A 27853-nucleotide genomic window follows, 5' to 3' on the forward strand; every position below is an offset into this window, starting at 1 on the left:
GAGTAGTAAGTCATAAGGACAGAAAAATAGCTATTTGAAAACCAGTGTTATGGGAGGGAAAATTGTAGGGAAATTTGAAATGTTAAAATGAAAGATAGTTCAACTTGTTGAACACTGCGTTGATGATGTGGAAAACTTCAGAAGCCCTCCCAAAATGCAGAGAGGAGCTAAAAAATGAGAGAGAAGATGATACATAAGGAGGACAGAGAATTGAAGCCCAGTCTGTGAATATGTGAATATTCCCAAGGAACAATCCAATGCATTGGAATAGAAGAATGATTTAAAAAATAGATTTGAAGAGAAAAATAATTAATTATAATTAAATAAAATAATTAAGTATAATAAATAAAAGGGAAAACTAATGAAAAGAGACTTGTACTTAGATATATGCTGGCATATTTTTGCATTCTACATTGGTAGTAGGGATAGAGCAAGTACTGTATAAAGAAAAATCTTAAAAGGGATGAGAAAAATAAGACTGGCATTCATCCCTATAGTACTAAATGTGAGGGGCTACATTTGTCTTGAGTGGGGAAAAGATTACTCCCCTACCCCTCGTCCCTGAATTTTATATATAGCTAAGATAGATTTCACATAGAAAGGAGCACAAAGACCTTCTTAGATATACATGTCTCAGAATGTATGCCCTTTAAAAATTTACTCTCAAAAGACATTTTATCTAACCAAAGATGAATCACTATTAGCTCTAAGAAAAGGTAAATCTTAGAGGAGGATGGGTGGACTTTTCTAAGGCACAGTCCCCAGCTCAGTAGCAGAGTCCTGAGCAAAATCATGATCCCTGCAAAGTCTGTCTGCAATGGCTTTGGTAATGAACCTGTGAAACTGGAGAGGTTGCTGCTTACATGGTGCCAACTGAATGAAACTGAAACACTCCATTATACAATCTCATGATTTATTATGGGAATAATTTTACAGTTGATGTGAGATATTTCTCTGAAAAACCTCAGTCATGTTTGTTTTCATTCTTAGAAGTCTGATTACGTATGGTTATAAATGTACCACCTCGACCCAGAAAAAAGATGGGGAAAAATTGAGCAGAGATATCTTTGGGCAGTGGATCTAGGAGTGACATTTTTTTTTCTTCCTGTTTTTCTGAATTCTAAGACAATTTAAAATTATTATTAAGTACACCGTTATGTATTTAATTAAAATGAAAACTAATCTTTTAGCATGATGATGTAAGCCATAAACTCTATCCTGCTAATTTCTTTTAAAAGTAGATAAATGAGGCACCTCTTATTGAGCTAATCCTATATAATAAAAGGCTAATATGCAAATCGACCAAATGGAGGAACGACTGGTCACTATGACATGCACTGACCACCAGGGGGCAGACGCTTAACGCAGGAGCTTCTCCCTGGTGGTCAGTGTGCTCCCACATGGGGAGCGCTGCTCAGCCAGAAGCTGGGCTTACAGCTGGCGAGACTGGCGAGCGCAGCTGTGGTGGCAGGAGCCTCTCCCGCTTCTGCGGCAGTTGGACACCCCCTGAGGGCGTCCGGACTGCGAGAGGGCGCAGGCTGGGCTGAGAGACCTCCCCACCCCCGAGTGCATGAATTTCGTGCACCAGGCCTCTAGTTGGTTAATAATCTTAAATGAGTTGGTTAATAATCTTAAATGAGTAATCTTAAATAAGTAAAAAATGAGTGGTAACTTATTGATACTGAATTTTGATTATAGATGATAAACTTGTTCTGTACATCCTTATTGTAACCGAGACAGGTGTAAACTATTCTCATTCAGTTTTAACTTACAGTCCTTGTAGTTAGGAATATGAAAGAACTAGCAAGCTCTCAGGTCAGAGGACAAGCTGTGTTTTTTTCCCTTCCAGTTGTGGGAATTTAGAGAGATTTGTCTTATTGAAAATAGAAGCTGCTCATGAGGGCCAGAAGGTAGGGAGTTATTTTCAAAAAAGAATTCATAAAGATGTTGTATTATTAATTGCTGCAGAAAAATTGCCCTAAAGCATAGCAGCTTTAAATCACAAACATCTAAGTCTTATAGTTCCTGAAGTCAGATATTGGAAAGCAGCTTAGCTGGGTGGTTCTGGTTCAGAATCTCATACTGTTGCATTAAAATTTAGCTCTCAAATGCTGGGGCTGCAGTTGTCTCAAGCCTTGACTAGGGCTGAAGGCTCTACTTTCAAGCTTAGTCACAGGGCTGTTGGCAGATCTCATTTCCTTATGGGCTGTTGGACCAAGGTCTTGGTGTCTTTTTCGCTTCTAAGCTCACTCATGGGGGGAGGGAAGGGGAGGCGTCTCCAGAGTACCCAAGATGGAAGCCACAGTCTTATTAAATCTATTACCAGAAATGACATACCATTACTTCTGCCTGTGCTGTTGGTTACACAGCCCAACTAGGGTGTGAAATACCAGGAAGTGAGTCATCTGCGAGTTTAGTTACTACAGATGGCTACTGGTCTTTTGAATTTCTCTCCTAACTTAGTAAGAAGATAAATTCAGGAATAGTTCAGACTACTATTTCCCCAGAACTTATTAGGAGAAGGTTTTTACTTTGATTTCAAAGGGAGGATCATTCAGCAAGCACATGGGGCTTAGGAGATATACCCCCCTGGCTCTGATGGTTATTCACTGTGTAATGTTGGACAAGTGCTTAACCTCTCTGAGTCATTCCTTTATCTGTAGTATGAGGTTGACATAGTTACCTCATAGAGTTGTGGGGTAGAAGAAATGTAATAATGAATATATGGCACTTAATACTTTGCCTGGCCTGCAGTAGAACTCAGGACATGATATTACTTGTATCAGTAATTAATCGTAGCCTTCTATGTGAATAATTTCCTTAATAAACTCAATTCAATACCAAACCATTTTTTGAGATATTTGAAGTTTAGAGAATCTGTTGAGAGCAGTCTCCCCCCGCCCCCCATGGGAAAAATATTAAATTTCATAGACTACATTTTACTTTTCCATTTAAAATGAAAATAGATTCAAGACCCATAGAATTTTTAAAATTGAAATGTAATTGAGAGCCCCATAGATTTTAGATGACTATTTTAATAAGAATGTCAGTGAGGGAATTACTACTATTAGCTTCTAAAATAATATTTGGGCACATACAAGAATTAGCACCCTAGAAGTCGCTTTCTAATCTTTCATCCTTTGCAGTGCTCTAGTGTTTACAAAATGGGTTCATATCTTCACATCCTCAGAACAACCCATCCACATTTTATGTGCAGAGAAATAGGATTAGTGAGGTAAAGTGATACACCACAAAGGCCATGCAAGGAGAAGCAGCAGAGCTGATTTGAAGGAGTTCATTTCATTTGCGTAACGTTTACTGGATGCCTGTCATGTGCCATGTGCTATGCTAGGCATTGGGCACATTGAGATGAGCAATCTATTTCCTTTCCAGCATGGATCTCTCTCTTCCCAGACTATAGGATCTCCTTTCTGCCTGTGCTAGGCAGAGGAGGATCTGTACAACGCTTGAGTAATTTCAGTTCTACCAGTTTGCCTGAAGATCCAACTGCCTTCTCATGATTCCTGGGATCTGGAGGCCTGAGACTGTTTGAGGTCCTGGCCCACCCCTGGCAAGGGAGTGACACCTTTGTCCCTGAAGGCTGGCTCTACCCTGCAAAATGCACAGGCTTCTCTCCTCTGAAGTAGTTTCTCTTACCATGGCACCACTCCATCTCTCCACTTTGTTCATCATTCTAGATGAGGATTCTTAACTTTGTCAGTACTAATGTTTTGGGCCAGATAATTCTCTGTTGTAAGGGCTGTCCTGTGCATTGTAGGGTGTTTAGCAGCATCCCTGGCCTCTACCCAGTAGATGCCAGAAGGACATCAACTCCCCTTTCCTCCCTTTGAGTCCAAACAAACAAAAATGGTTCCAGACATTGCCAGATGGCCCCCAGGGTCTGTGAGGGCCAAAATTGCCTCCAGTTGAGAACTATTGCTCTAGATGTTTCTGGTACTGAGATTGGCTTTTTACTTCAGTGACTCTGCTTTTTCCAACAAGCATGAGTTTCAAATTTAGAGAACTGTTTAGTTTTTTAATTTATTGATTTGAGGGGGCCGGGGAGGGAGAGAGACATTGATTTGTTGTTCCACTTATGCATTAACTTGTTGCTTGTTGTATGTGCTCTGACTGGAGATTGAACCCTCAACCTTGGCATATAGTAATGACACTCTAACCAACTGAACTACCCAGCAAGGGCAAATTTAGAGAACTTTGTAAGACCAAAATATTGATCTATTCTATAGAATAAAAATAATGTAGTTTAAAAACTAAGAGTTTTTGCCAATTTAAAAACAATACCTTCTAATTGCTTCTCAAAAGGGCAAACAGTTCATTTCACAACTTGGAAATAGAAGCAGTTCAGATGAGAGCATTTTAAAATAGTGCCAAAGTTTACAATGTTTAGCTAACAGTGTTTGTCCTGGAATTAATTAAGTGGACAAGAAGTATGAATAGTATTTTATTAGGCTTGATTCCTATGATAATCCACTTCTTTGAAAGTGGGTGCCATGCCCAGTCATCTGATTATTTCAGTTGGATGTGGTTCAGTTGCTTTGGTCCCATAGAATCCCACCCAATAAGTTTCATTTTCTGGCACCATACATAGTTATTACAATATTATTGGCTATATTTCCCATGCTGTACATTATATACCTATAACTGTTTTGTAACTACCAACCTGTACTTCTTAATCCCTTCACCTTTTTCACCCAGTCCCCTATTCTCCTCTTCTCTGGCAACCATCAGTCTGTTCTTTGTATCTATGAATCTGTTTCTGTTTTGTTTGTTCATTTATATAGTTCTTCAGATTCCACATATAAGTGAAATCATATGGTATTTGTTTTTCTCTGACTGGCTTATTTCACTGAGCATAATACCCTCTAGGTCATCCATGCTGTCCCAAATGCTAAGATTTCATGCTTTTTTATGTTCTAGTAATATTCCATTGTATATATGTACTACAGCTTAAAAAATATGTGTGTATATATATATATATATACATACATATATATATATATATATATTTCAGAGAGGAAGGAAAAGGGAGAGAGAGACAGAAATGTCAACGATGAGAGAGAACCACCAATCGGCTGCCTCCTGCACTGCCCCCACTGGGGATCGAGCCCACAACCTGGGCATGCACCCCCAACTGGAATCTAACCCGGGATACTTCAGTCTGCAGGCCCAACACTCTATCCACTGAGCCAAACTGGCCAGGGCTGTATTACTGCTTTTTTATCTACTAATCTATTAATGGACAGCTTGGCTGTTGTAAGAATACTGCGATGAGTGTAGGGGTGCATATATTCTTTCGAATTTGAGTTTCTTCAGATATATACCCAGAAATGGAATTGCTGAGTCATAAAGCACTTCCATTTTTAATTTTTTGAGGAACCTCCATATTGTTTTCCACAGGGGCTGTACCAGTCTTTATTCCTACCAGTGCATTAGGGTTCCCTTTTCTTCATATCCTTACCAACACTTGTTTGTTGATTTATTGATGATAGTCATTCTGATAGTCTGTTGGCCATCTATATGTACTCTTTGGAGATGATTTTATTTTAAAATCATAATCTCTGAGCCATAAATGAAGGAAGGCTGCAGGACTGGACAACCGTGGCCTATGACTGGGAAATATTTGGTTCTACTTTATAGCTAGCACTACATTTTGCGTGCTGTATTCTAGTGTTTATATACAAATATGCCATGAACTTCCTGGTATTTTTCTTTTTGATAAATTATGCTACCAATTTCTTATATATCATTAGATTTCTACAATACAAGTTCTTCTGAAGGGATAAATTTAGCAGATGCTATCAAATGAAATAGTCCTTTCCAGATACTGGTGGAATGATGATACTTCCATGTAATAAGTGTTCTGTAAGACATAAGTCATTTTCTTGGTGAAGAAAATATCTCCTTTGATCATAATCTTAAAATCCTGGTGATAGTCCTATATGACATCATTACCATTACTCTAATTAACTGCATATAGAAACTTATAGAAATTAGTGCAAGCTAATCTTTCAAGAAGAGTCTCCTTAAATGCTGTTGACAAAAGTAGAAAACATACAGTGACAGGAAGGTTTTAGGTTACCAACACCTTTTTGACCCAACATCTTTCTTTGAGCTTGTCTCCTTTATTTAGAATATGAGGAGAGAATGAAATCCATGGATAAAAAGGACTAAGGAAGCACTGTATCTTGTACTTACCAGTGGTTGGACAAGAATAGAGAAAAGAATTGATAGATTTTGTAATAAAGCAACAGTTTTATTTTTTTAATTGGAAATATTTAAGCAGAAGGGACCATAGACATTGCAGAGTTGAACTTGTAATACATGTACAGCAGGGATCAGCAAGCTTCCTCTGTAAAGAGCCAGATAGTAAATAGTTTAGGACTTTGTGGGCAGTATGTTCTCCGTTGCAACTACTCAACTTTGTATTTGTGGTGTGAAAAAAGACATAGACCATATATAAATGAATGAGTGTGGCTGTATTCCAATAAAACTGTATTTATGAACACTGAAATTTGGATTTCATATCATTTCCATATCTCACAAAATGTTCTTTTGACACACCCCCCCCCCCCCCCCCCCCCGCCCGCAGGGATATAAAACTAAAAACCAAACAAAAGTAACTGGCTGTTGTTTGCTAACCCCTAAGTCTCAGTTGGTGCTACTGCTAGCCAATAAAGAATATAACACGATGGTAGAACAGAATATCTGTCCCATGGCCCACCGTCCTTCATATCAAGAGGAGTTAAAAATATGAAATTTGCTTTATTTTCGAGGTAAAATAAGAACAATAAAGTAGTAATATGAGAAGATGTGTATGTAGTTAAGACTCAGTGGAGTTAGGCTAGTAATATTTTTAGGAATTGGCTAAAAATACAAAAACAAAACCATTAAGTTCAGCAGGCACAGTTCTTTGAACTGAGACGTAGGAAGAATGCAGTAGTCTGTGAAGATGTCTTCTGGATTTAACTGCAGAGCTCTTTGAAGATTCTAAATCCATCAGAATCCCGTGGTATAGTTTTGTAAGACATTTCTTACAATGACACCTGAGAATGTTCCCACTTGTTCCCACAATAAAATAAAATGAAAGGACCTTTAAAGAAACTGGATATGTTTTATTGGCTCTTGCTGCAACAAATCTCTTAGGTCTATTATTCAGAGACAAGCTTAAGTGAGGAGAGCATTGCTACTTAATTTACTCAACATTCTTAGGATTTAGTATTGCCAAAATATTTGGAAGTATTGCAAAATACAAAATATTTTCAGATTTTTGGTCGAGAAATGTAGGTTGGGATTTTTCCCAAGCCTTATGCAGCATGGTGAAAATGTTTCTTCTTGCTTTAGTTCCGTCCATCTTCTAGAGCAGGTGAAAAAAATTAACTGCCTTGGAAGGAAATACTCCCAGTCAAGGAAACAGCTAATATAAAGAATAGAGAAATTTTTCTTGAATCAGATAAATCAAATTTAATGATTAGATGAAAGAAATACAGCCTCAGAAGAGGCAGAATTAATTGTTAGCAATAGCTCAGAAAAAGAAACTTATTGGATAGACTTCTATGCAGCAAAAGTTTTATTTCAATGAGTTCAAATGGAGTTTGTTTTTATATTTTTATATCTTAACTTCCTTTTTGAAAATGAATTTTATTATATATGCTTCATATGAAGGAAGACATAAAATTTAGAAAATAATAACTTTTGTCATACTGATTTCCCCACTCATAACTCTCGTTTATGGATTTTTGTTTGCTGCTTTGTAAATGGGAGAAAAAACTTGAGATATGCTAGATGTCTTAAAGTTAGATAGCTTCATTTAAAACTGATAGTTGGTAATACTGAAAAAAAATTAGTTGATAAATTTGTAAACTTATGTTGTTTAATATACCAAAACAGGTTGAGGTTATTTCTATGAGCCTTAATAAATAGCTTTCTAATGGTAAACTAACAAAGTGGCTTTAGATTAGATATTTTTAAAGTACTTTGAGATATAAATAAAACTTTTAGAATTTTTTAAAATAAACTTTTCCCAATGACTTAACCATGAAATTTTCATTTCTGATTGGCTAATGAAATTAGGGAAACTTTTGATTTGAAAACCAGAAGAACATTAGACAGTGTTTTGTATTTGACTGGAGCTGATGTCTTCTCTTTGTTTTACTCTTTTTTTTTTCAGTGAAACCAGCAGTGTATGTAGCAGCAGTGACACAGGGCTCTTTACCAACGATGAAGGACGGCAAGGTAATCTTGATCCCAGCTTTAGGAAGATTCTAATGATTATAGGAGTGAGTCACTGAGAATATGGTGATTGTCTGTAGCAGTGGTTCTCAAACTTTAGGGCATGCAAGAGCCACCTGGGGAACTGTTAAAACTGCAAATTTTCAAACTCCTAGAAATCACATAGTTCTAGAGTTGTCCCTTGGAATCTGCATTTTCCATGAGCACCTGGGGTGATTTTTATGCAGGTAGTTCAGACTTTGAGAATCATTGGTCCAGGGGGATTATGGTGTCAAGGATGGGACTTTGGGAAGTTGCATTTTATTAGATACTAAATTATTCTTATTTTCATATAGGAATACCGTACTTTCCGGTGTATAAGACGACTGGACGTATAAGATTTTCCTGGGTTAAAAAGTCGTTTTATACGCCGGAAAATATGGTATATTGGACTATATTGATGGGATTAGATATAATGGATTAGATATATTGGACTACCATATTTTCCCGTGTATAAGACGACTTTTTAACCCAGGAAAATCTTATACGCCCAGTCGTCTTATACGCCGGAAAATACGGTAATTTATTTTTATAACCTTATTTATAAACTAGAGGCCCGATGCACGAAATTTGTGCAAGGGGCTCAGCCCTCGCAGCTGCGGTGGCTTGCCTCAGCCCTCGCAGCCCCAGCTTCGTCCGGAAGGTCGTTCGGCTGTCTGGTCTAATTAGCATATTATGCTTTTATTATTATAGATGACCACAGTGTTCTGAATGAATATATTATAGAAAACATCTTCTTTCTAAAGTTTAGCATAGAACACTGAATAAGGCTAATATATGTTAATTATCAATTCTTTATTTTTACTACCTAAGTAATTTGAAACTTTATTCTTATCCTGTATACTTCCTTAAGGCCATACAAATTGTGTGCCAATAAGAATTTCATATAGCTCCCTTGGACTAGTTTTCTTACTCTAAATCAGGAATTTGTAGATCTCTAAAGTCCCTTCTAGATATGAAATCCAATGATTTTTCTCCAAGGGGTAAGTGATTGAAGGACAGAGACACAGTGGCTACATGTCTTGGTTGATACAGATAGGCTCTCTAGTAATTGAAGGAATCCTGGGACTGTGAGACTCAGGATCCAAGTCCCGATTTGGAGAGAGAAACCATGGAGAAGGTGGTTTCTCACCCATGCCTCAGAGTAGTTATGGGCATGGATGGACTTGTTAAGCTTCCTTACTATATGGAAGTTGTGAGTACATTTCTGTTCCATTCTAATGCTGAGGGAGCTAGGTGTCATTTGAGATTGTGTGTGTGTATATTCCCTGGTAGGTTCTGCCAGGGCCTTTATTCTTTTATCTCATACCAGGAAAGTGTGGTTGTCTGTCCATGAGTGACCTGGTGCATACTGTTCAGAATTCTAATATTTGTTCTTTTTCTTTGCTTTTACTGCAATGCTATGAAGTATCATAATGCGTCTCTTAAAGGCTATGTTGTGTAATTATACAGAGGTGGAAGAGGGGGTGGACCTATTGCAATAGATTAGGTTTTGGGCCTTTGGAAAACCTTTTCACTGATAAGAAGTCCTTGGTTTATCATGGAAGATTGTAGCCCCAGTTTTCTTCTTTGTCTCTCCCTCAACTTCACATATTATGGTGATGTTTTAGATGCTTAAGAGTTCTCAGCACATAGTTATGTTATTTCCTGCTTCCATGTCTGTTGATGTTGGTCTCTGCCTGAAATCTCATCACTTTTCCTTGAATGGCTGCTCATCCACCAAGACACAGTTCTCCTTTTGCCTCTCTGGGACATATTTGTGGACTACATCAGTGGGTTTTCCTGCCTTCATGGGTTTGGCCAAGAGGTGGCATCTGCAGAAGAATGGAGGGAGAGAGGGAGGTAAATGAGATTGGGTATAATAGTCAAGTTTTTATTATGATAATACTAACAACCCCAGAATTTCAGTGTTTTTTCACATTTATTTTTTACATTGGGACTGGGGATTAGCTGAGATTCAATAGATCTGGCTCAGCTGGTCTCCAGGCTTCACATTAGGTTTGTATCTATTCAGTGTATCTTATTCTGGGTACTAGGCTAAAGAAGCAGTGGCTCTATGACTCGTGGACTTCGCATGGCAGAGAACATGAATGCCAAGTGACCAAGCCAGGCCATGCATGAATATTTAAAGCTTTTGCTTGAATCACATTTGTTAATATTCTACCTAAAGCAAGTCATATGACCAAGCCCAGTGCCTGTGGGATGAAGAAGTGTGCTCTGCCTTAAGGGGAAGGCTCTGTAGAATCCCATGGCAAAATGCATGGGTGTATTATTTATTCTATTAAAGGGAGGTGGGAGCAATAATGCTGTCTGCTACATTGGAGTATAGCTCTTCCTGGCTCCCTTTCTGTTGCACTGCTGGTTGGCTGTGGTTATGTTCCTTTGTAGAAGGCCACCACTCCTGTTGGGCAGCCTTCTCCTATAACCACAGTTTTCTCTGGGCTCTGATAGCCATTCTTTCCCCTTGCTCCTTTAGCTCTAGTAATGTAAAGACTTCTCACTGTGCTGGCTCCAGGGTGCTTCACCATCCCTTACTGGTTTCTTTTAATACTGACTACACCTTTGTAAATAGGCGCTTTATTAAAGTCTCAGTTACTCCATTTAAATGTGCATGTGTTTCCTGAAGGGATTCTGACTGATACTCTCAGTGTAGGCACCATCTCCTAGAACCCTTACTCTTTTCTTTTCCTGTACTTGTTGCTTTCTCACCACTTACCATATCACATTATTGTTTATAGATAGATGCGTGTCTTTTCCATTGAAGTTTTTCAAAGACAGGATTAAATAAAAATTATTTGCAACTACAATAGGTAACACATCACCTGACATATAGTGAGCTCTTAATAAATAATTATTGGGAAGCCCAGTTGACAGGGAAAATTCTCCTTTTCCCCCCTCAAACAGAATCCTATATAATAAAAACCTAATATGCAAATTGACCAAAACGGCTAAACCACTGGCGGAACGACCAGTTGCTATGCCATGCACTGACCACCAGGGGGCAGACACTCAACGCAGGAGCTTCTCCCTGGTGGTCAGTGCTCTCCCACAAGGGGATTGCCACTCAGCCAGAAGCTGGGCTCACAGCTGGCAAGCGCAGTGGTGGTGGCAGAGCCTCTCCTGCTTCTGCTGCAGGCGGGCAGTAAGGAGCGAGGGGTCCCAGACTGCAAGAGTCCCGGACTATGAGAGGGATGTCTGACTGCCAGAGATCAGGCCTAAGCCGGCAGGCGGACATCCCCTGAGGGGTCCTATACTGCAAGAGGGCTCAGGCCGGGCTGAGGGGGAACTCTCCCCTCCCCCAGTGCACGAATTTCATGCACCGGGCCTCTAGTTATACATAGAACCTTAAATTGTAAAACAGCTAAACTTATTTTGGTTAAAGCAGGGTCCTAAAGGAGCAGAGTGTCAGGAGCCTGATCCACTCAGCCTCTTCCTTATTCTCTGGCAGCACTCTTTTGAGGAGCTCCTGCATCAGGCATCCTAGTGAACACAGGTTGAAGACTATGGGTCTAGATGATCTCACAAGGTTGCTTCCAGTTCAGTGAGTCTCTTTTCATATTATCAAAAATCTTGAGTGAATGCTTGAGAACCAAAAAACATTCCATGATAGTTTGCCATTTGTTATCAGAAAACATGATCTAGCTGAGTACACTGTTTTACTAAATGGCCTAAGAAATGCTTATGAATAAGAAAGGAATTAATATGGTGAAATGCAGAGAAACTATTATTAACTAGAGGCTCGGGGTGGGAAGGGTTCCTCAGCCTGGCCTGCGCCCTCTCGCAGTCCGGGAGCCCTCAGGGGATGTACGACTAACGGCTTAGGCCCGCTCTCCACAGGGAGCGGGCCTAAGCCACAGTCTGGCCTCCCTCTGTGGGAGGCAACCAGTGGGCCGAACAGGGGACTGGGCTGGCGAGTGACCAGCCCTGCCCCCCATTGCCCTGCCACTGCTGCCACCGGTGGCCTTCCTCTGCAGGAGGTGAATGGGTGGGCTGATCAGGGGACGGCGCTGGCCGGTGAGTGGCCGGCCCTGCGCCCCCCCACCCTACCCCGATCGCCCCTCCACCACTGCTGATTGCCGCTGCCCACCCCATCCCCCATTACTGTCCCCACCCTCTGCCTGCTGGCACATGCCTTGGCTGGCCTGGCGCCGCTGCTCACCAGCCCTGACCCCCTGCCGACCGGTCATTCCGCTGTTCGGTCAATTTGCATATTATGCTTTTATTATATAGCAGGATTCTAATGTCTATCTTTAATTCATCTATGTACATTATTTGATGAGATGCTGTAGTGGTTCTCAAATTGTGGTCCCCAGACAAGCTTAGTATCATTAGGGAACTTGTTAGAAATGCAGTTTTGGTCCTGCCCAGAGCTGAATCAGAAAATATGGGAATACGACCCAGAAGTCTGTGTTTCAACAATCCCTACTTGCCCTCTGATGCACATTAAAGGTTGAGAACCACTGCTTAAGAGAAACAGCTGTTGGTGGTGTGTTTTTTTAAGAGAACAAAGTGTTAATATGTGCTGCTATTCACAACTATGCAGCTTTCGTTTCCCCTTTTAGTGATCTCCACAGTGATTTAAGAGTTATCATTATCCTCGGTGTTAGTAGCCCATGAATCTGCTACTTCATGTGATGGGCATGTCCCGAGAAGTTTCCCTGGGATCCAGTATACCTTAGAGAATGAATGTATATTATGAACTCCTTAAATGTTCTTGCAATAATTTCCTTCATCCTTGCTATTTTGAAGGGGGGGGGGGTGGAGCAGACATAAAGTTATCTATTTTAATCTTTGTTGGCAGGAATAAATTATTGGAAACTGAGAGGCTATTATTATAGCCAATAAAAAGATGTTTGAGCCAAAAACCTGGACATATGAATTTAGTCTTGCCTTTGTCATTATTGAAGAGCCTTGGGCAAATGAAATAACTTCTTGACATAAACCTTGGGGGACTATATTATTTGTCTCTGGATAGTATTTTTTCCTGATAGCTTGGATTGCTAGTGTCGAGATGATTTTCTGTCCCATTAATGAGGTACCAAGGAAAAAAACAAGGTATGGATATACATTCTTTATTCGCCTATTATGAGAAATTCCAACTATAGCAAAAGATCCCTCAGAAACAGCTATAACAATTGTATTTTATATAATATATATATATTTTAAATATAATAATGTTACATGCAGTAAACATTATATTTCCAAAAAAAGGTTTAAAATATAATAATATTTCCAAAACTGTACTAACAGTATAATATCATAAAAGTTGTAGAAGATATTAAAAATCTGAAGTAACAGGATTACTTCTACTATATTCTAAAATGTTTTATTTCTCTGGCTCTATCTTTGTTCATCAGTTAATGTTCATTATATTCCACAAATGAGTGAGATTATGTGATATTTATCTTTCTCTGATTGGCTTATTTTGCTTAGCATAATGCTCTGCAGGTCCATCCATGCTGTTGCAAATGGTAAGAGTGCTTCTTTTTTACAGCACAGCAGCATAGTATTTTCCATTGTGTAGACGTAACACAGTTTTTTAATCCACTCATCTGCTGATGGGCACTTAGGCAGTTTTCAAATCTTAGCTATTGTAAATTGTGCTGCTATGAACATAGGAGTGCATGTATCCTTTCTGATTGGTGTTTCTGATTTCTTGGGATATATTCCTAGAAGTGGGATCACTGGGTCAAATGGGAGTTCCATTTTTAATTTTTTGAGGAAACTCCATACTGCTCTCCACAGTGGCTGCACCGGTCTGCATTCACACCAGCAGTGCAATAGGGTTCCTTTTTCTCTGCATCCTTGCCAGCACTTGTCATTTGTTGATTTGTTGATGATAGCCATTCTGACAGGTGTGAGATGGTACCTCATTGTCGTTTTGCATCTTTCGGATGATTAGTGACTTTGAACATGTTTTCATATGTCTCTTGGCCTTCTGTATGTCCTCTTTTGAAAAGTGTCTATTTAGGTCCTTTGCCCATTTTTTGATTAGATTGTTTATCTTCCTTTTGTTAAGTTGTATGAGTTTCCTGTAAATTTTAGAGATTAAACCCTTATCGGAAATAACATTGGCAAATATGTTCTCTCACGCAGTGGGTTTTCTTATTGAGAAACAGCTAATTTTCAATTGAGAAACATTTGTGGGCTTTGAATCCCCAAGTTCATTTATGCCCCTGAGAATGGTAGGAGGCAGTTTATTTTTGTGGTAAAGGCTTTGGAGTTAGTCAGGCTTTGAGTTCAAATCCTGGCTTCATCATATACCATCTGAACTTGACTTCTTTGGACTTTAGTTGCTTCATTTGTAAGTTGGAGTTAGTGTAATGTTTGGAAGAAATAACATATTTATAGATTTTTAGCATGGGTCGTGGTAGGTGTAAAGGCTCAGTAAGTGGCAGCTTTATTTTTGTACTATTAAAAGCATTCCAGTTTGGTATTCCAGTTTTCATCATAATATGGATAAAGAAGAAGGATCAGAACAGTTTTTTGTACTTTGACTTTATTTAAAAGTATTCTTAAACCTATATCACTGAGAGGTTATTCTCCCATTTGGTTTTTGATAGAGCATGTTAATATTCCAGCTTATGAAAATGATCTCTTTACTTTAGGGGATGATGAGCAGAGTGATTGGTTCTATGAAGGAGAGTGTGTCCCAGGATTCACTGTCCCTAATCTTCTGCCCAAGTGGACTCCTGATCATTGCTCTGAAGTAGAAAGAATGGATTCTGGACTGGATAAACTTTCAGACTCCACATTCCTTTTACCTTCTCGGCCAGCTCAAAGAGGTGAGTTCTGAGGAGACCAAAATATACTTCACGCTTTTATGGTTCTCTTTGGGGGAGAATCATCCCATGGTACGCATATTCCTTCCTTTAAGCATGTATTAACTATCTGAATTTTGGAGCTAGTCCAGAGATTTTTCTAGAGGATTCAAGCGTGAGTCTTGAAGCTTGAGGTTCTCTTTATTCTTACCGAAGTCAATCCTTTATTCATACCTAAATCAATGTCCTGTAAGAAAGGAGGGCATTCCTTCAGCTTGCTGTTGCCATTTGTGCCAGTTTTAGGAAGCGTGTAATGGCTGTTTATCCTGCTGTGACTGATGGGCTACTGAGTGCTCACTGGAAGCCTGAAGCACTGGGTCTTAGAAGAGAACAGATTTCAGTGAGAACATTCACATACAAGTAAAAGTGGCTTTTAAAAAATATATATATTTTTATTGATTTCAGGAGAGGAGTGGAGGGGGAGAGAGAGAGAGAAACATCAATGATGCGAGAGAATCATTGATTGGCTGCCACCTACATGCCCCCTACAGGGGATGTGTCCTTGACTGGAATCGAATCCGGGACCTTACAGTCCGCAGGCTGACACTCTATCCACTGAGCCAAACAGGCTAGGGCACAGTGGCACTTTTTGAATGGATGATTTAAAAATATTCTTTAAATTTTAAAAATTCTCTTATTGTGGGCTTTAGCACAAATACACATTTCTTCCCTTTGCTTTTCCTTCAATGATGATGTAGCAAAGTAGAGTGGAAGGAGCTGGACAGGGAGAAGGAAATGTGTTAAGACTGTCTGGGAGTGTCTGTCTAGCTCTGTGACCGACAGTCACCTCATTTCCTTGGGGTCTCAGGGTCATTTAAGATATTGATCAGTGATTCTCAACATTGAATAAAACTGTTTGAGAGGTTTCTTTTAGCTCTGTAAATTTATGATTGTAGAATTCTCAGTAATTAATAATCAATTAGTCAGTTATCAAGTATTTGTTGAGCATCTGTTGGTGATCAGAATTTCACTAAGAGCTGTAAACTCCTGTAGCATTTCATTATGATGAATGTGGTGGTTGAAAGGCCTTCTCAAAGAAATTGGTTCTTGGTAAAGAGTACTCTCTGCCTGAGGAACATTGTTTGCTACTTAATAATGTTTATCAAACATTTCCATGACCATGTCTAAAAGTTCTTTATGGACTAGTTGAAATATACACAAATAAGCAAGAATCGGAACAAGAAGGAACTTAAAAATAGCCTATAATCCCATATCCAGAGACAGTGTCATTGATAACATTTTGGTGTGGTTCTTCCAGTTGTCTTTTCTATGTGTAAAACACATACAGCCGTCAGAAAAATGGGATTGGATTATACATGCTATTTTTACCATTATTTCATGAATTAGAATAGCTTTAAGTAATAACTAGCATTTAACTTATAAATTATTGATAATGCCTCATATATTTGTCTAGTTTTTTTTTAGTTTATTTTTTATTTTTTATTTTTAATTTCTTTATTGATTAAGGTATCACATATTTGTCCTCATTCCCACCCTACACCCCTCCCCACGCATGCCCCCACCCCCCTGTTGTCCTTAACCACTGGTTAGGCTCTTTTTTTAGTTTATTAGTACCTTCCATGTGCTATTTCATTTGGTTTCAAACATCGCTATAAGATAGGACTGAGCAAGCAGATAGCCCTCTTTTACAGATGAGGATGCCTAGGTCAAAGGTAAGTGACATGCCTGAGATCATACTACTGGTGACAAAGAGATGGAGGTAGTAAATCCTTGACAGATAGCCTGGTGATACTAGTTTAAGGGTCAGTCTAGTAGATCCTGGGTGAGAAGGACTCTGGTCTACTAGAAGCATGTCATTGCTAATGAATCTTCTACATTCAGTTACTGAGGACTGCCTTTTTTTTGTTTTAGGGTACCATTCTCGCTTGAATCGTCTGCCTGGAGCTGCTCGATGTCTCAGAAAGGGGCGAAGGAGGCTTGTTGGGAAGGTGATGGCTCTTACTGTTTACAGGCTCAGTGGGAGGATAATATTCCTTTGGGGATTTGTGTAGCCTCTTGATAATCAAAGGTGCTGCACATTATCATCCTGGAATTAATTAAGCAAACTAGAATATTTTGCAAGTTCATAAGAGTGAACGTTATGTAGGATATGGATGGATAAACACATAAAGGATGAAGTTTAATTCATATAGAACTTCTGACAAAGCAAATACTGTTGTTATGACAGTATCTGTTGCCTATAAATCTATAGGCCTGATCTTTCTCTATTCTGTTTTTTTATTAATCTTATATGATTATTATGTAAGTTAAAACACTCTTGACTTTTTTATGACTCCTCCTGAATTCATGGGTGCTTCTTCTGTCCTGTCTTTGGTCTTTTACTCTAAAATTCATTAAAAAGAAAAAACTTGGAAAAAAATTTTCAAATTTCAAAACCTCCTCACTGGCCATGAGGGAGGAATATCTGCTTACTCAGGTCTGCCTTTTCCAGTGATTGTGCCCGGCACTTACTTCATTTAATCCTCCCAACAACCTTGAAAAAAGGTGCTATTCCCCTTTAGCAGGTGAAAAAAACTTGGGTTCAAAGACATTCAGTAATGTCTGATGTTATCCAGGTAGAAGTGGCTGAGTAGAGAGTTGAAACCCGGTCTACTTCTCTTTTTTATTTAAATTAAAAAAATTATTTTTCACTTTAGCTTTGAGATTGAATATAGGTTAAGATTGGGGCTCATACTCAGAGAAGATGATGGTGGGCAAAGAGTAAGAAAGAGAGAGGCATTTTAGAGCGTTAATTAGTTGGTTTACTCAGTAAGCATTTAGAATGCCTATGTGGCAGGTTATATATAGTAGTCAGTATATATATATGGTTATATATAGTAGTCAGAGCCACAGTCTGGCTTACCTCAGAGAGTTGTTATCTTATAATTTAATCAGGGAATTATTTTTTGAAGTTTTACTGGTAGTCATACAAAATAAATGAGGCCATTTTTATTATATGTATTCATCTATGAGAATCCAGATGAACTTAGATTCTTTTTATCTTTAAATTCAATTTCAAATGTTTAATTAGAAAGACATTTGATTATTGGGAGAACGATGCCTTCTTTTGGGTCGCTCATTTTCCTGACAATAAAAAGCTGCCTGTTATTCTGAGTGCTTATTCTTGACAGCTAGCAGGGTATAAGTGAGTATAGGGGGGTGGAAGGAAGCAGGAGGTTGGCAGTGGGAAACAGAGAGATGGTTTGATTTTTTTTCTCTTTATTGGTTAAGCTTGACAACAGTTTTTCCCTACCACCTACCTTACTTTGTTTCAGTTCCTATAAAAATAAGAGCCTTTCACTTCCATGGAAGTAAATCAGTTCAACTTGAAGGCTTCCTTTAGTTTGCCTGGAAGAAAACTAGGGCCTTTTGGATGTCTCTAAGGATTGCAAATGAATAGAATAATATTTACTTGTTTAATTCATCTTCATCACCTTAAAGGGATATTTGTCATTTCTAGCAGAGGTCACTGTTCTGCCTCCCTTTTCCCCCCCTCCCCATGCCTCTAATTTTTTTCTAAATTGTAATCATAAATAATGAGTTTCATTCACAGCTCCCTGCTAGCGAGCTGCTAATTACGCAAAGTACTGCTTGTAATTTACACAGTAATAAACTGTAAATTTAAACATTACGGCACTTTAAGTTAATAATTTTTTTTTTGCTGTAACAAATAGCTCATTTTTCACTCATCTTTTCCCTTGGCCCCACTACCATTTCTGTGTCTGTGACCAGGAGGCACAGGTATAGGGATGAAGAGTATGAAGAATACAGTATGTGAAACCTTTTCATTTACCTCCACTCCTGCCCAAAATCTGACCTCAAATTGATTTTTCATTAGTCAGTTCTGCTACAATGTGTATCCTAATATTTAAGCTAATTATGCACATAGATGAATACAGATAATATTTGTCCAGAAACAAATGCATTTGAGTAGCAGGCTTGACATTCTTGACATGCATGCCCTATGACTTACACTCCCTCATCTTAACACTCATATGTGTATAACTCTTATTTATACACTGTTGGTATGCTTCCCCAGGCCCTGTGATAGATACTCAGTGTAAACTAGAGGCCCGTTGCACGAAGATTCGTGCAATAGGCCTTCCTTCCCCTGGCTGCCGGCACCGGTTTTCCTCCGGCACCCGGGACCCAGGCCTTCGCTCTGGCCGCAGCGGAGAAGCCAAGCCTCGAGGCTAGGCTTCTCTGCTCCGGCTGCAGCGAGGCTTGGCTTCTCTGCTCCAGCCACAGCAGAGAAGCCAAGCCTTGAGGCTTCTCCTCTCTGGACGCAGCGGAGAAGCCAAGCCTCTTCAGTCTTCAGTCTTTGCTCGGGCTGGAGCCTTCAGTCTTCGCTCCGCGCCCGTGTATGCAAATTAACCCGCCATCTTTGTTGGGTTGATTTGCATACTCCTGATTGGTTGGTGGGCGTCGTGGATGTATGGTCAATTTGCATATTTCTCTATTATTAGTGTAGATATGCTCACGTTAAATGAAGGGCGAGTGCCTTCTGCCATTTGCCAGTTTTTTGGAGATGATGAGGTTTTGAATTGCTTGTAGTGTTAGGGTAATATTTCATGTTGCAAACTCGAAAACTACAAATTTAGAAAACAATTTATGCAAACTTCTATTTCTTGTTTTAAGAGATAACATTTAACAGACAAAATACAGGTGACAGTTTTTGTAAGTTGCAAAAATCCTTCACTATGTATATACATTTACTCAGTAGATATTTAAGTATTACTAGTGAGGACTCTGTAAATGGATGTGCTGCTGGTCTGTTAAAAATGAGCTGCTGTTGGATTTTTAAAAAAAAGTGTTTTTATTTCTATATACTTGAATAACTCCAGGAGATATTACTATTATATACTATATATACTAAACAATGCTTATAACAACTGTGCCGCGCCAGCATGACCAAGGGTGAACCTGAGGAGGGGCGGTGAAGGCTTGAAGAAAAGACAGACAAGAGAATACAGCTGGGGCTCGGTGGATCTCCTGTGCCTGGAGGAGGACACAAAAGACCCAGCCTGCAAACCGATGCTTTATTTTATAGTCTGATTAAAACAAGAGTAGATTAACATGTATACAAATGTTCTTGTTTAGGCGACACTCGCTGCACCTCCCAAAGTCCATTAGCTACTTAGGAAGGAATTAGGGAAGGCTTCAAGGTCAGGCTTAATTATGCTAGGAGAGCTCTGCTTTCGAGGCTGGGACTTGTTTGTGGCCCTGCCACAGGTCAGCCCGAGGCTTGACCTTAGAGCCGCTCCCTACAAAAAACTTTTTTGAAAGACTAAAGAAAAGTAAGTCTAGGGTAACATGAAATACTTTTTTAAAAAATTGATTTTTAGAGAGAGAGGAAGGGAGATGGAGAAAGAGAGAGATTGGTTGCCTCTGCACACACCCCAACTGGGCTGGGGATCGAACCAGGGACCCCGGTAAATGCCCTGACTGGAAATTGAACTGCGACTCTCCAGTGCATGGGATACTCCAACCAATTGAGCCACACTGGCCAGGGCAGCATGAAATACTTTTAAGTTAGATTCTCATAAAAAGAAATATACTTGCTGTTGGATTTTAAGATTGGCATTTGACATGTGCCTTTGAAGTTGCTGGCACATTTATGGGAAAGTGTGAGCTTGATGACAGGTTGTGCTTTATGTATTTGTTTCTGTGCTTAGATGACACTCTTGTCTTCCTTGTCTTTTCAGGAGACCAGCATAAGTACTTTGGGTACTGAGAGGTTAGGCCACATCATTAGTGACTCCCGGCAGAAAGAGTAAGTGCTTATGTATTTACTGGATATTCTAATCTGTTCCTTGGAGAAGGAAGAAGTGGAAAGTTTTATAAAGGAACCTAGAAATCTGACTTCATAGCTGAAAGAGGAGTTGGTTGTGTTTTTTTTTACTATATTTTTATTTATTTCGGAGAGGAATGGAGAGGGGGAGAGAGAAACAGGAATGATGAGAGAGAGTCATTGATCGGCTGCCTCCTGCACGCCCCCTATTGGAGATCGAGCCCACAACCCAGGCCTGTGCCTTTGACTGAATCCAACCCGGGACCCTTCTGTTCACAGGCCAACGCTCTATCCACTGAGCCAAACCGGCTAGGGCCTGAAAGAGGAGATCTTAATAGTCAACATGGGTAATGCCCTAAACCTATGAGAGTTACTATTTTTTTCCTTTCTAGACTAGTTTTTATTTCTTTGCTTTTTTATATCTATAGGTGCTGCATTTTAAAAGTAGCCTCCAATAAAGATGCTACATTTTAAACTAATTTTTCTGTCTCTTAAAATTGTTTCTGTTCAAAATGGGTGATTGCCTCTACATTTGCTTATATTCCCTTCTCATTTTTAGACCTCTATATAGAAAAATTTTTTTTTGTCCTAACTACTGTGATAAATACAACTAAAAGCCTGTGTGTAGCTATGGAAAAGTTATTCCATCCCTTCCTGTGACAGCCTGGCCCCCTAACATGATTGGCTCTTTGATGTCTCCTGAACATGTCATGGTCAGTACCCAGTTATGATCTATACCTATCTAGCCTGAGTGAACTTTGAATGTACAAAATAGACAAGATGTGCATGTAGTTTATGCCCTCGTTGAATTGGAGACCCTGTTGTCACTGCACAGCTGAGAGCATTGTTTTCACAGTGTAATCAGAGGTTTATTTGTAGAGTGTCCAGTCTTTTACATTCCATTACAAGGCTTTTTCCTTTGAAGAGTTATTTTCTGCAAAAAGTTCAAACACATTAACATCTCTATTCTTCTTCTTTTTAAAAAAATATATTTTATTGATTTTTTTGACAGAGAGGAAGGGAGAGGGATAGAGAGTTAGAAACATCGCTGAGAGAGAGAAACATCAATCAGCTGCCTCCTGCACACTCCCCACTGTGTATGTGCCCGCAACCAAGGTACATGCCCTTGACCGGAATCAAACCTGGGACCCTTGAGTCTGCAGTCCAGTGCTCTATCCACTGAGCCAAACCGGTTAGGGCACATCTCTTTTCTCCTCAAATTCCATCTATTCCCATTTCTGTCTTTGTCTTCTCTTCATTATGCCAACACCTTTTTATCTTCTCCCTCTCTCTGTAATTTTCCTACCACTTCTTTTATGTCTTCTTCACTGTTATTCTCTCCCTCTCTCTAGTGTCTGGTTACCATCAGCTGGGAAAAGGGAACGAAATCAGGTAAGGTCTTTTCTTTATTGTCTCTATTTTACACTTGATTTTCTTTTCTTTAGAAAGAATAAAGTGTTGGCTTCTGATTTTCCTTCCCTTTCTGCTTGTGCACATGAGGTAAGGTTCCTGTTCCCTGTGTTGTTCTCATTTTCTTGGAGGACTGTTGCCCAAGAATAGGTACTCACTGATAAGACCTGTAGCTACTTGTTAAGTTCAGCTGTAATCTTTAGTTTATTACTTGTAACACATATTTCATAGGAATCCCATTTTTATTTTAGTTCAAAACTTTGCAGTAAGAAATCAGAATGAACCTCAGCACAAGAGTTTGCTGCTTATTGTTTAGTTAAGCAGCAGACTCTTGTGCTGAGAAGTAAACTGTTGAAGCCTATACACATTAAACAGAAGAAGGTAGAGCTGCTTTGGGTGAAATGGGGTTGAGGGCTTAGAACCTTGCCCTCTTAGTCTTGTCCCTAGCTACCCACTGAGAAAGCCCTCGGCACATATAGCCCTTTGTTGTAGGGGTCATAATTTAAAAACTATCGATAGTTCCTTTATGTTTGAAGCTTTTGATTTTGGAAGAGAGGTTGCTTTATCTTGGTGATTAGTTATAAAATAGATGTAATCATTATATCAAACTTGTTATTTCATAGAAATAGAGTAAAGACAATGCTGAATAATAATAATTGATATAAAAATATTAAGTAAATAGTGCAGGTGGTGGCCAAGTATGGAAAAAGTCATTAAGGTCGTATGTGAAAGACTTTAGTTTGGGGAACTCCAAGCTAGAGTGCTCATCGTGGTTGCATCAGAGGATCTAAAGGCAGAGGGGATCTTTGGGGATGTACTATTTACAGATGAGGTTTAATCTGTTGGTCCCAAGTCATAGAGCTCATAGAACCGTGACTGGAACCTCTGACACAGAGAACAGTTCCATAGTTTGTATTCCCTTAAGTTCTTTTGTAATAACCATTTGGAGTTCTTTCAGTCTTTAGTTCTGAAATTTTGGGGAGGTTTATTTATTGTGGAAAAAGTCCAAAGAAAGTATCAAAGGTAAAGTGAGGTACTTTTGTGTATAGTGTCCCATTTGATCCTTGCAACCACTTTTTGAGGTCCATAGATGTTTTATAGATGATAAACTGAAATCCTGTGTAATAAAAGCCTAATATGCAAATCGACTGAACGGCAGAACGACCGGTCGCTATGATGTTCACTGACCACCAGGGGGCAGATGCTCAATGCAGGAGCTGCCCCTAGTTACTTTATAAACTGTTAAAGCAATGTTTCATTCAGCCCTCATAAAAGTCCTTTACAATAGGTAAGACAGAAAGCAGTACTTTCATTTCCCAGATGAGGATAGTAAAGCTTAAAGTGATTATGTAGTTTTTAATACATGACAGCTCAGTTGGTAGTTTGGAACTAAACATTCGTTATTCTAATTCTTAATGTTGTTCTGTTTTCACTACACTGTGCTGCTGGTATGTGCTAACCAGTTATTCACTGGAAACATTTGCTAGGATAAGGAAATGAGAAAGTAATTTTATGCTGGTCTTCTTAGGCCCAAGGGGTGATAATCAACAGGTGTAAGTTTCCGTTATGTCAGTTATAAAGTACAGTTGACCCTTGAACAACATGCATTTGAACTGTGCAGGTCTGCTTATACACAAATTAAAAAAATATACTGAAATGTATTTTCTCTTCTTTATGATTTTCTGAGTAACATTTTCTTTTTCTTAGTCTTCTTGGAATACAGTGTATAATACACATAGCATATAAACTATATGTTAACAGACTGTTTATGTTATCAGCAAGGCTTCTGGTCAACAGTAGGCTGTTAGTAGTTAAGTTTTTGGGAAGTCAGAAGTTATACATGAGTATTCAAGGGTCCACTGTACTGTCCTCTGCTATTTAAGTAATTATTGTTTATCAGAAGTTTTTGAAAAAGAATAGTTTTTTGGGGTGGTAGATGAAGTGTGCTAGGGTACACTGTTGGATGTGCAAAACCTTACTTAAGGGTGTCTGTGGGACAGCAAAGGAGTTGAATGGTGAAAGCGAAAAAGTAATCAAGTAGCAGGTTACTCTTTCCAATTATGTCTGTTTAATATACGCTTTACTAAAATAACCTTATTTATTATTGCAGTTTAATCCCCTCTCTCCGCTTTACTCCCTGGATGTTCTTGCTGATGCTTCTCACCGACGGTGTTCACCTGCACACTGCTCTGCCAGGTAATTGTCTTCTTGCGGCTATTTCTTCCAGACAATGCCATTTTTCTTCTTACAACACCTTTTAAATTATAAAGTGTGTTTGTGTATAGTGTCACTTTGATCCTTTTGAGGTCAGTGGATGTTTTCAGATGCAGAAACTGAGGCAGAGTAGCAAGGTATCTTCTCTATGGTCATGTGACTAGTATGTGATTTAAGTTTCAACTTGGACCTAGTTTTCTGGCTCATATTTCATATTTCTTCTACAAGCCCCATCTTCAGAGAACATTATTAATAATCCTTGCCATGACCTGCAAAATTATGCATAATCTGACTTCTGCCTGTATGTCCAAACCTCTTTCATAAACTTCTTTCTCCTCACTCGGGGAGGGATCCAGCTGCACTAGGGAACTCCATTTTGTTTTTCAAAAGTAGCAACCCTTTCCTGCCTCTGAACCTTCACACGTGCTCCCTGTACTTGGACTACAGTCTTATAGCAGTTCCCAGGATTGGCTTTTTCTCATCTCAACCTCCTCAGGGAGGACCTCTCAGACCATCCTATTTAAAGGGGCCACCTCTACCACTCAATATATATATTACATACATATTATCTGTTTCTTTTCTTTCTTTTTTATTTTTTTAGAGCTTTAACATAATCTAAAATGACTTTGTTTATTGGGCTCCCCCCCACCCCCCACTACACTATAAACTTCAAAGTGCAGGGACCTTGTCTTGTTCCCTGATATATCCCCAGCATTTAACGCAGTGTCTAGCACTTACTAGGCATTTAGTATACATTTGTCAGAATGAATCCTGAGCCCACATAACAGAATGAATTTAGCGCCTCTCAATATAAATTCTCTTAAGTTAGGTGACATGGAAAGTAAATACGGTTTTTATTGTAGCATCTCCTAGCAGGACTATTGTGTACAAAAGAGCAGTTAATAGGCTGAACCAAAGGACTTTTACTGTTTATAGTAGTACAGTGAATTTATTTCCAAGGTTCTGATGATTTTCTCCCCTAATATGTTCTTAAATGGATGTGTTCATAACATTTGGGGTACAGAGTGCACAAAGAAGTTATTCTTTCATGGATATAAGTAGAACTTCCACTATGGGCTTTAACAAACTCTGAATCATAAATTGCTGCCAGACCTTCTAGGAGAAGTAGTATTTAAATGGGGAAAGTCTTTTGAAAAGAGAGGCCATCACAAATGGTGTTACTAGGAAAGTGGAAAATTGTGGGATGTTGATAAACTACTATATGGGCCTTTTCTTCAGTAGATTGCAATTTATTCATCATTCATTCATTCAACATTTGCTGACACCCTACTACATGGCAGGGTCTTTGTTTAGGTAATACCTTAAGGAGCTCCTATTGTCATGGGAAAGTCAGGTGTGGAAATTGACAATTGCAATATGGAGTGATAAGTGCATAAAGGTGTGCACGACATTGATATGAAGCACAGAGGAGGGGCTTTTAACTTAGAGGCTCAGGGAGGTTTTCTTAGAGGAGGTGTGTGCAAGCTATCTTGGAAGACACAGAATTTCAATCCCTAAGTAAGCAGTCCTCAAGCTTTTGTCTTAATACCAAATGAAGTAATGACCATGTATACTTTTTGGTAAGACTATAAGAAGCACTGTATCATGTCAGATGCTGAAAGTGGATTATTAGCCTTCTTTCCTTTACCTCTGCTACCTAGAGCTGTTCTGTGCTAGGTATCCATGCTTTTATCAGGCTTGCTGTTGCCTTTAAAACCTCATCCCCCTGGAGTGAGTGTCAACTTCTTGTTTCTTTATGTTTTTCATTATCCATATCATTATTTTCATTCTCTTGCTGGCAGTGCTTATAGCTAGATTTGGAAACATAACGAAGTCTAGGTTTTGCTTTTGGTGCACTCAGCTCTAGGGAAACGTTGCTTATTGCTCTCCACCATGGCTAAAAGCAAGGGGAGTGAATGTGGACAATTACAGCTCATATAGCTTGTCCTTCTAGACATCATTTCTAGGGTAGTGGATACAAAGTGAGTTCTTTGGGAGAAAGGGAAGGTAAAGTGTTTAAATTTACATTTATTTATTTTCTTATCCTTAATTCTTTTTATTAAATCGTTCGTATGTACTCTAGCGGCACATAATTGTCCTCTTGCAGCTATTTCTTCCAGACAGTGTCATATATTACATATATATGGTGTGTTCGTTCAAACTTTTTACTCATGAGGGTGCACTAAAGTTTGGTGACCACTAATCTATGGGAATGGTCAGCACAAGTGATCTCTATGCAATTTTTAGAAAATGTGGATGATGAGACACTGAGCTCCTGGGGCTCCCTCTCCTTCCTTTGGAATAGTGGGGTTCCTGCCTGGCAAGGGCTCAGTAGAGAAGAAGCAGTCTAGTTTCAGTGTGACTGAGGGATGAGATTGGGTTCAGAACTGGATGGTGGAATTTGTGAAAAGTGGACGACTTAACAAAGCTTGTCACCTAGAAAGGGGAATGTTAAAAGAGTGGTGGTAGGGAAGAGGCAGGTGAATAACTGGATAGAAAACTGTTTCTAATGGAAATTTTATCTTCTTCTTGTTCCATTTTATCTGTAGTAGGAAAAATTTCTTTCAAAGCATCTGGGCAGCACTGGGAATTTCACACCCATCATTAGAACGATTTGTGTGTGTGTGGTGACTATGTTATCATTAGTGGTATAATTTTATTTGGCGGAGAGAGAAGTGTTTCCTGTTTTATCACAGCTTTCCCTGAGGAGGGCTGGTGTATTAATTTGCTGTATTGCCTCCTGGCTGTTCCCAGGCTGTTTTTCCTCTTCATCATGGAATTTTTAATGGCCCTAGTGCCTCTTGGGAAGCATGTGAGGAAGAGTTCCTCAGGGAGTGCTTTTCTTTTTCACATGCCTATAATTACTCTCCTTTAAGAGCACAAAGAGTTTGATAATCATGCCTGAACTGTGAAGGTTTCCTCCGTCGGGTTATTGAGCTGAGGCTGTTTCCTGCCTGGACATGGCCAGTTCCACAGTCCTCCACTCAACTGCATGAGAGTGAGGAGCCTTTACCCACCTCCTCACTGCCGCATCATCATACAGCTCTGGTTTTCAGCGGGAGGCCTGGAGGCCGCTTAGGGGCTATGAGTGACTTTCTTGTTTAGTATTTCATTGCTATAAACAAAGAAATAATGAGACCGAGATTTTAAGAGGTCATTTTATTGATGTTTTATTTTAATACAGCCCAGATGGCAGGCGCAATGGATGGGAGAGGGAGTCTTTGTGGTGGTTGTGCCACCTTATAGATTTGTGGGATAAGAGGTTTTCAGAAATACCACTCTAGCAATACTTAATTTGGTGGTTTTCAAACCTGGCTGCACTTTTGAA

General features: G+C 39.2%; 1 protein-coding gene and 1 pseudogene across 4 annotated transcripts in view; both read left to right on the forward strand.

Annotated features, from left to right (window-relative positions):
- Window positions 1-27853, forward strand: part of LOC307098124 (large ribosomal subunit protein eL21-like) — a 77375-nt pseudogene that overhangs the window by 32935 nt on the left and 16587 nt on the right. The window lies entirely within an intron of this gene.
- GPATCH2L (G-patch domain containing 2 like) overlaps window positions 1-27853 on the forward strand; it is a 58488-nt gene that overhangs the window by 8986 nt on the left and 21649 nt on the right. For 2 of the 3 annotated variants that reach the window (XM_079768659.1, XM_079768660.1), the window contains 6 exons: window positions 8189-8253; window positions 14898-15074; window positions 16983-17059; window positions 20816-20883; window positions 22347-22401; window positions 24422-24507. In XM_079768659.1, the coding sequence (XP_079624785.1) occupies window positions 8189-8253; window positions 14898-15074; window positions 16983-17059; window positions 20816-20883; window positions 22347-22401; window positions 24422-24507 (528 nt within the window). Of the gene's footprint in view, window positions 1-8188; window positions 8254-14897; window positions 15075-16982; window positions 17060-20815; window positions 20884-22253; window positions 22294-22346; window positions 22402-24421; window positions 24508-27853 lie in introns of all 3 variants that reach the window. The other variant, XM_079768661.1, reaches the window with a different exon arrangement.

This window comes from Cnephaeus nilssonii, assembly GCF_951640355.1.
Source record: "Cnephaeus nilssonii genome assembly, chromosome: 4".
Classification (NCBI taxonomy): Eukaryota; Metazoa; Chordata; class Mammalia; order Chiroptera; family Vespertilionidae; genus Cnephaeus; species Cnephaeus nilssonii.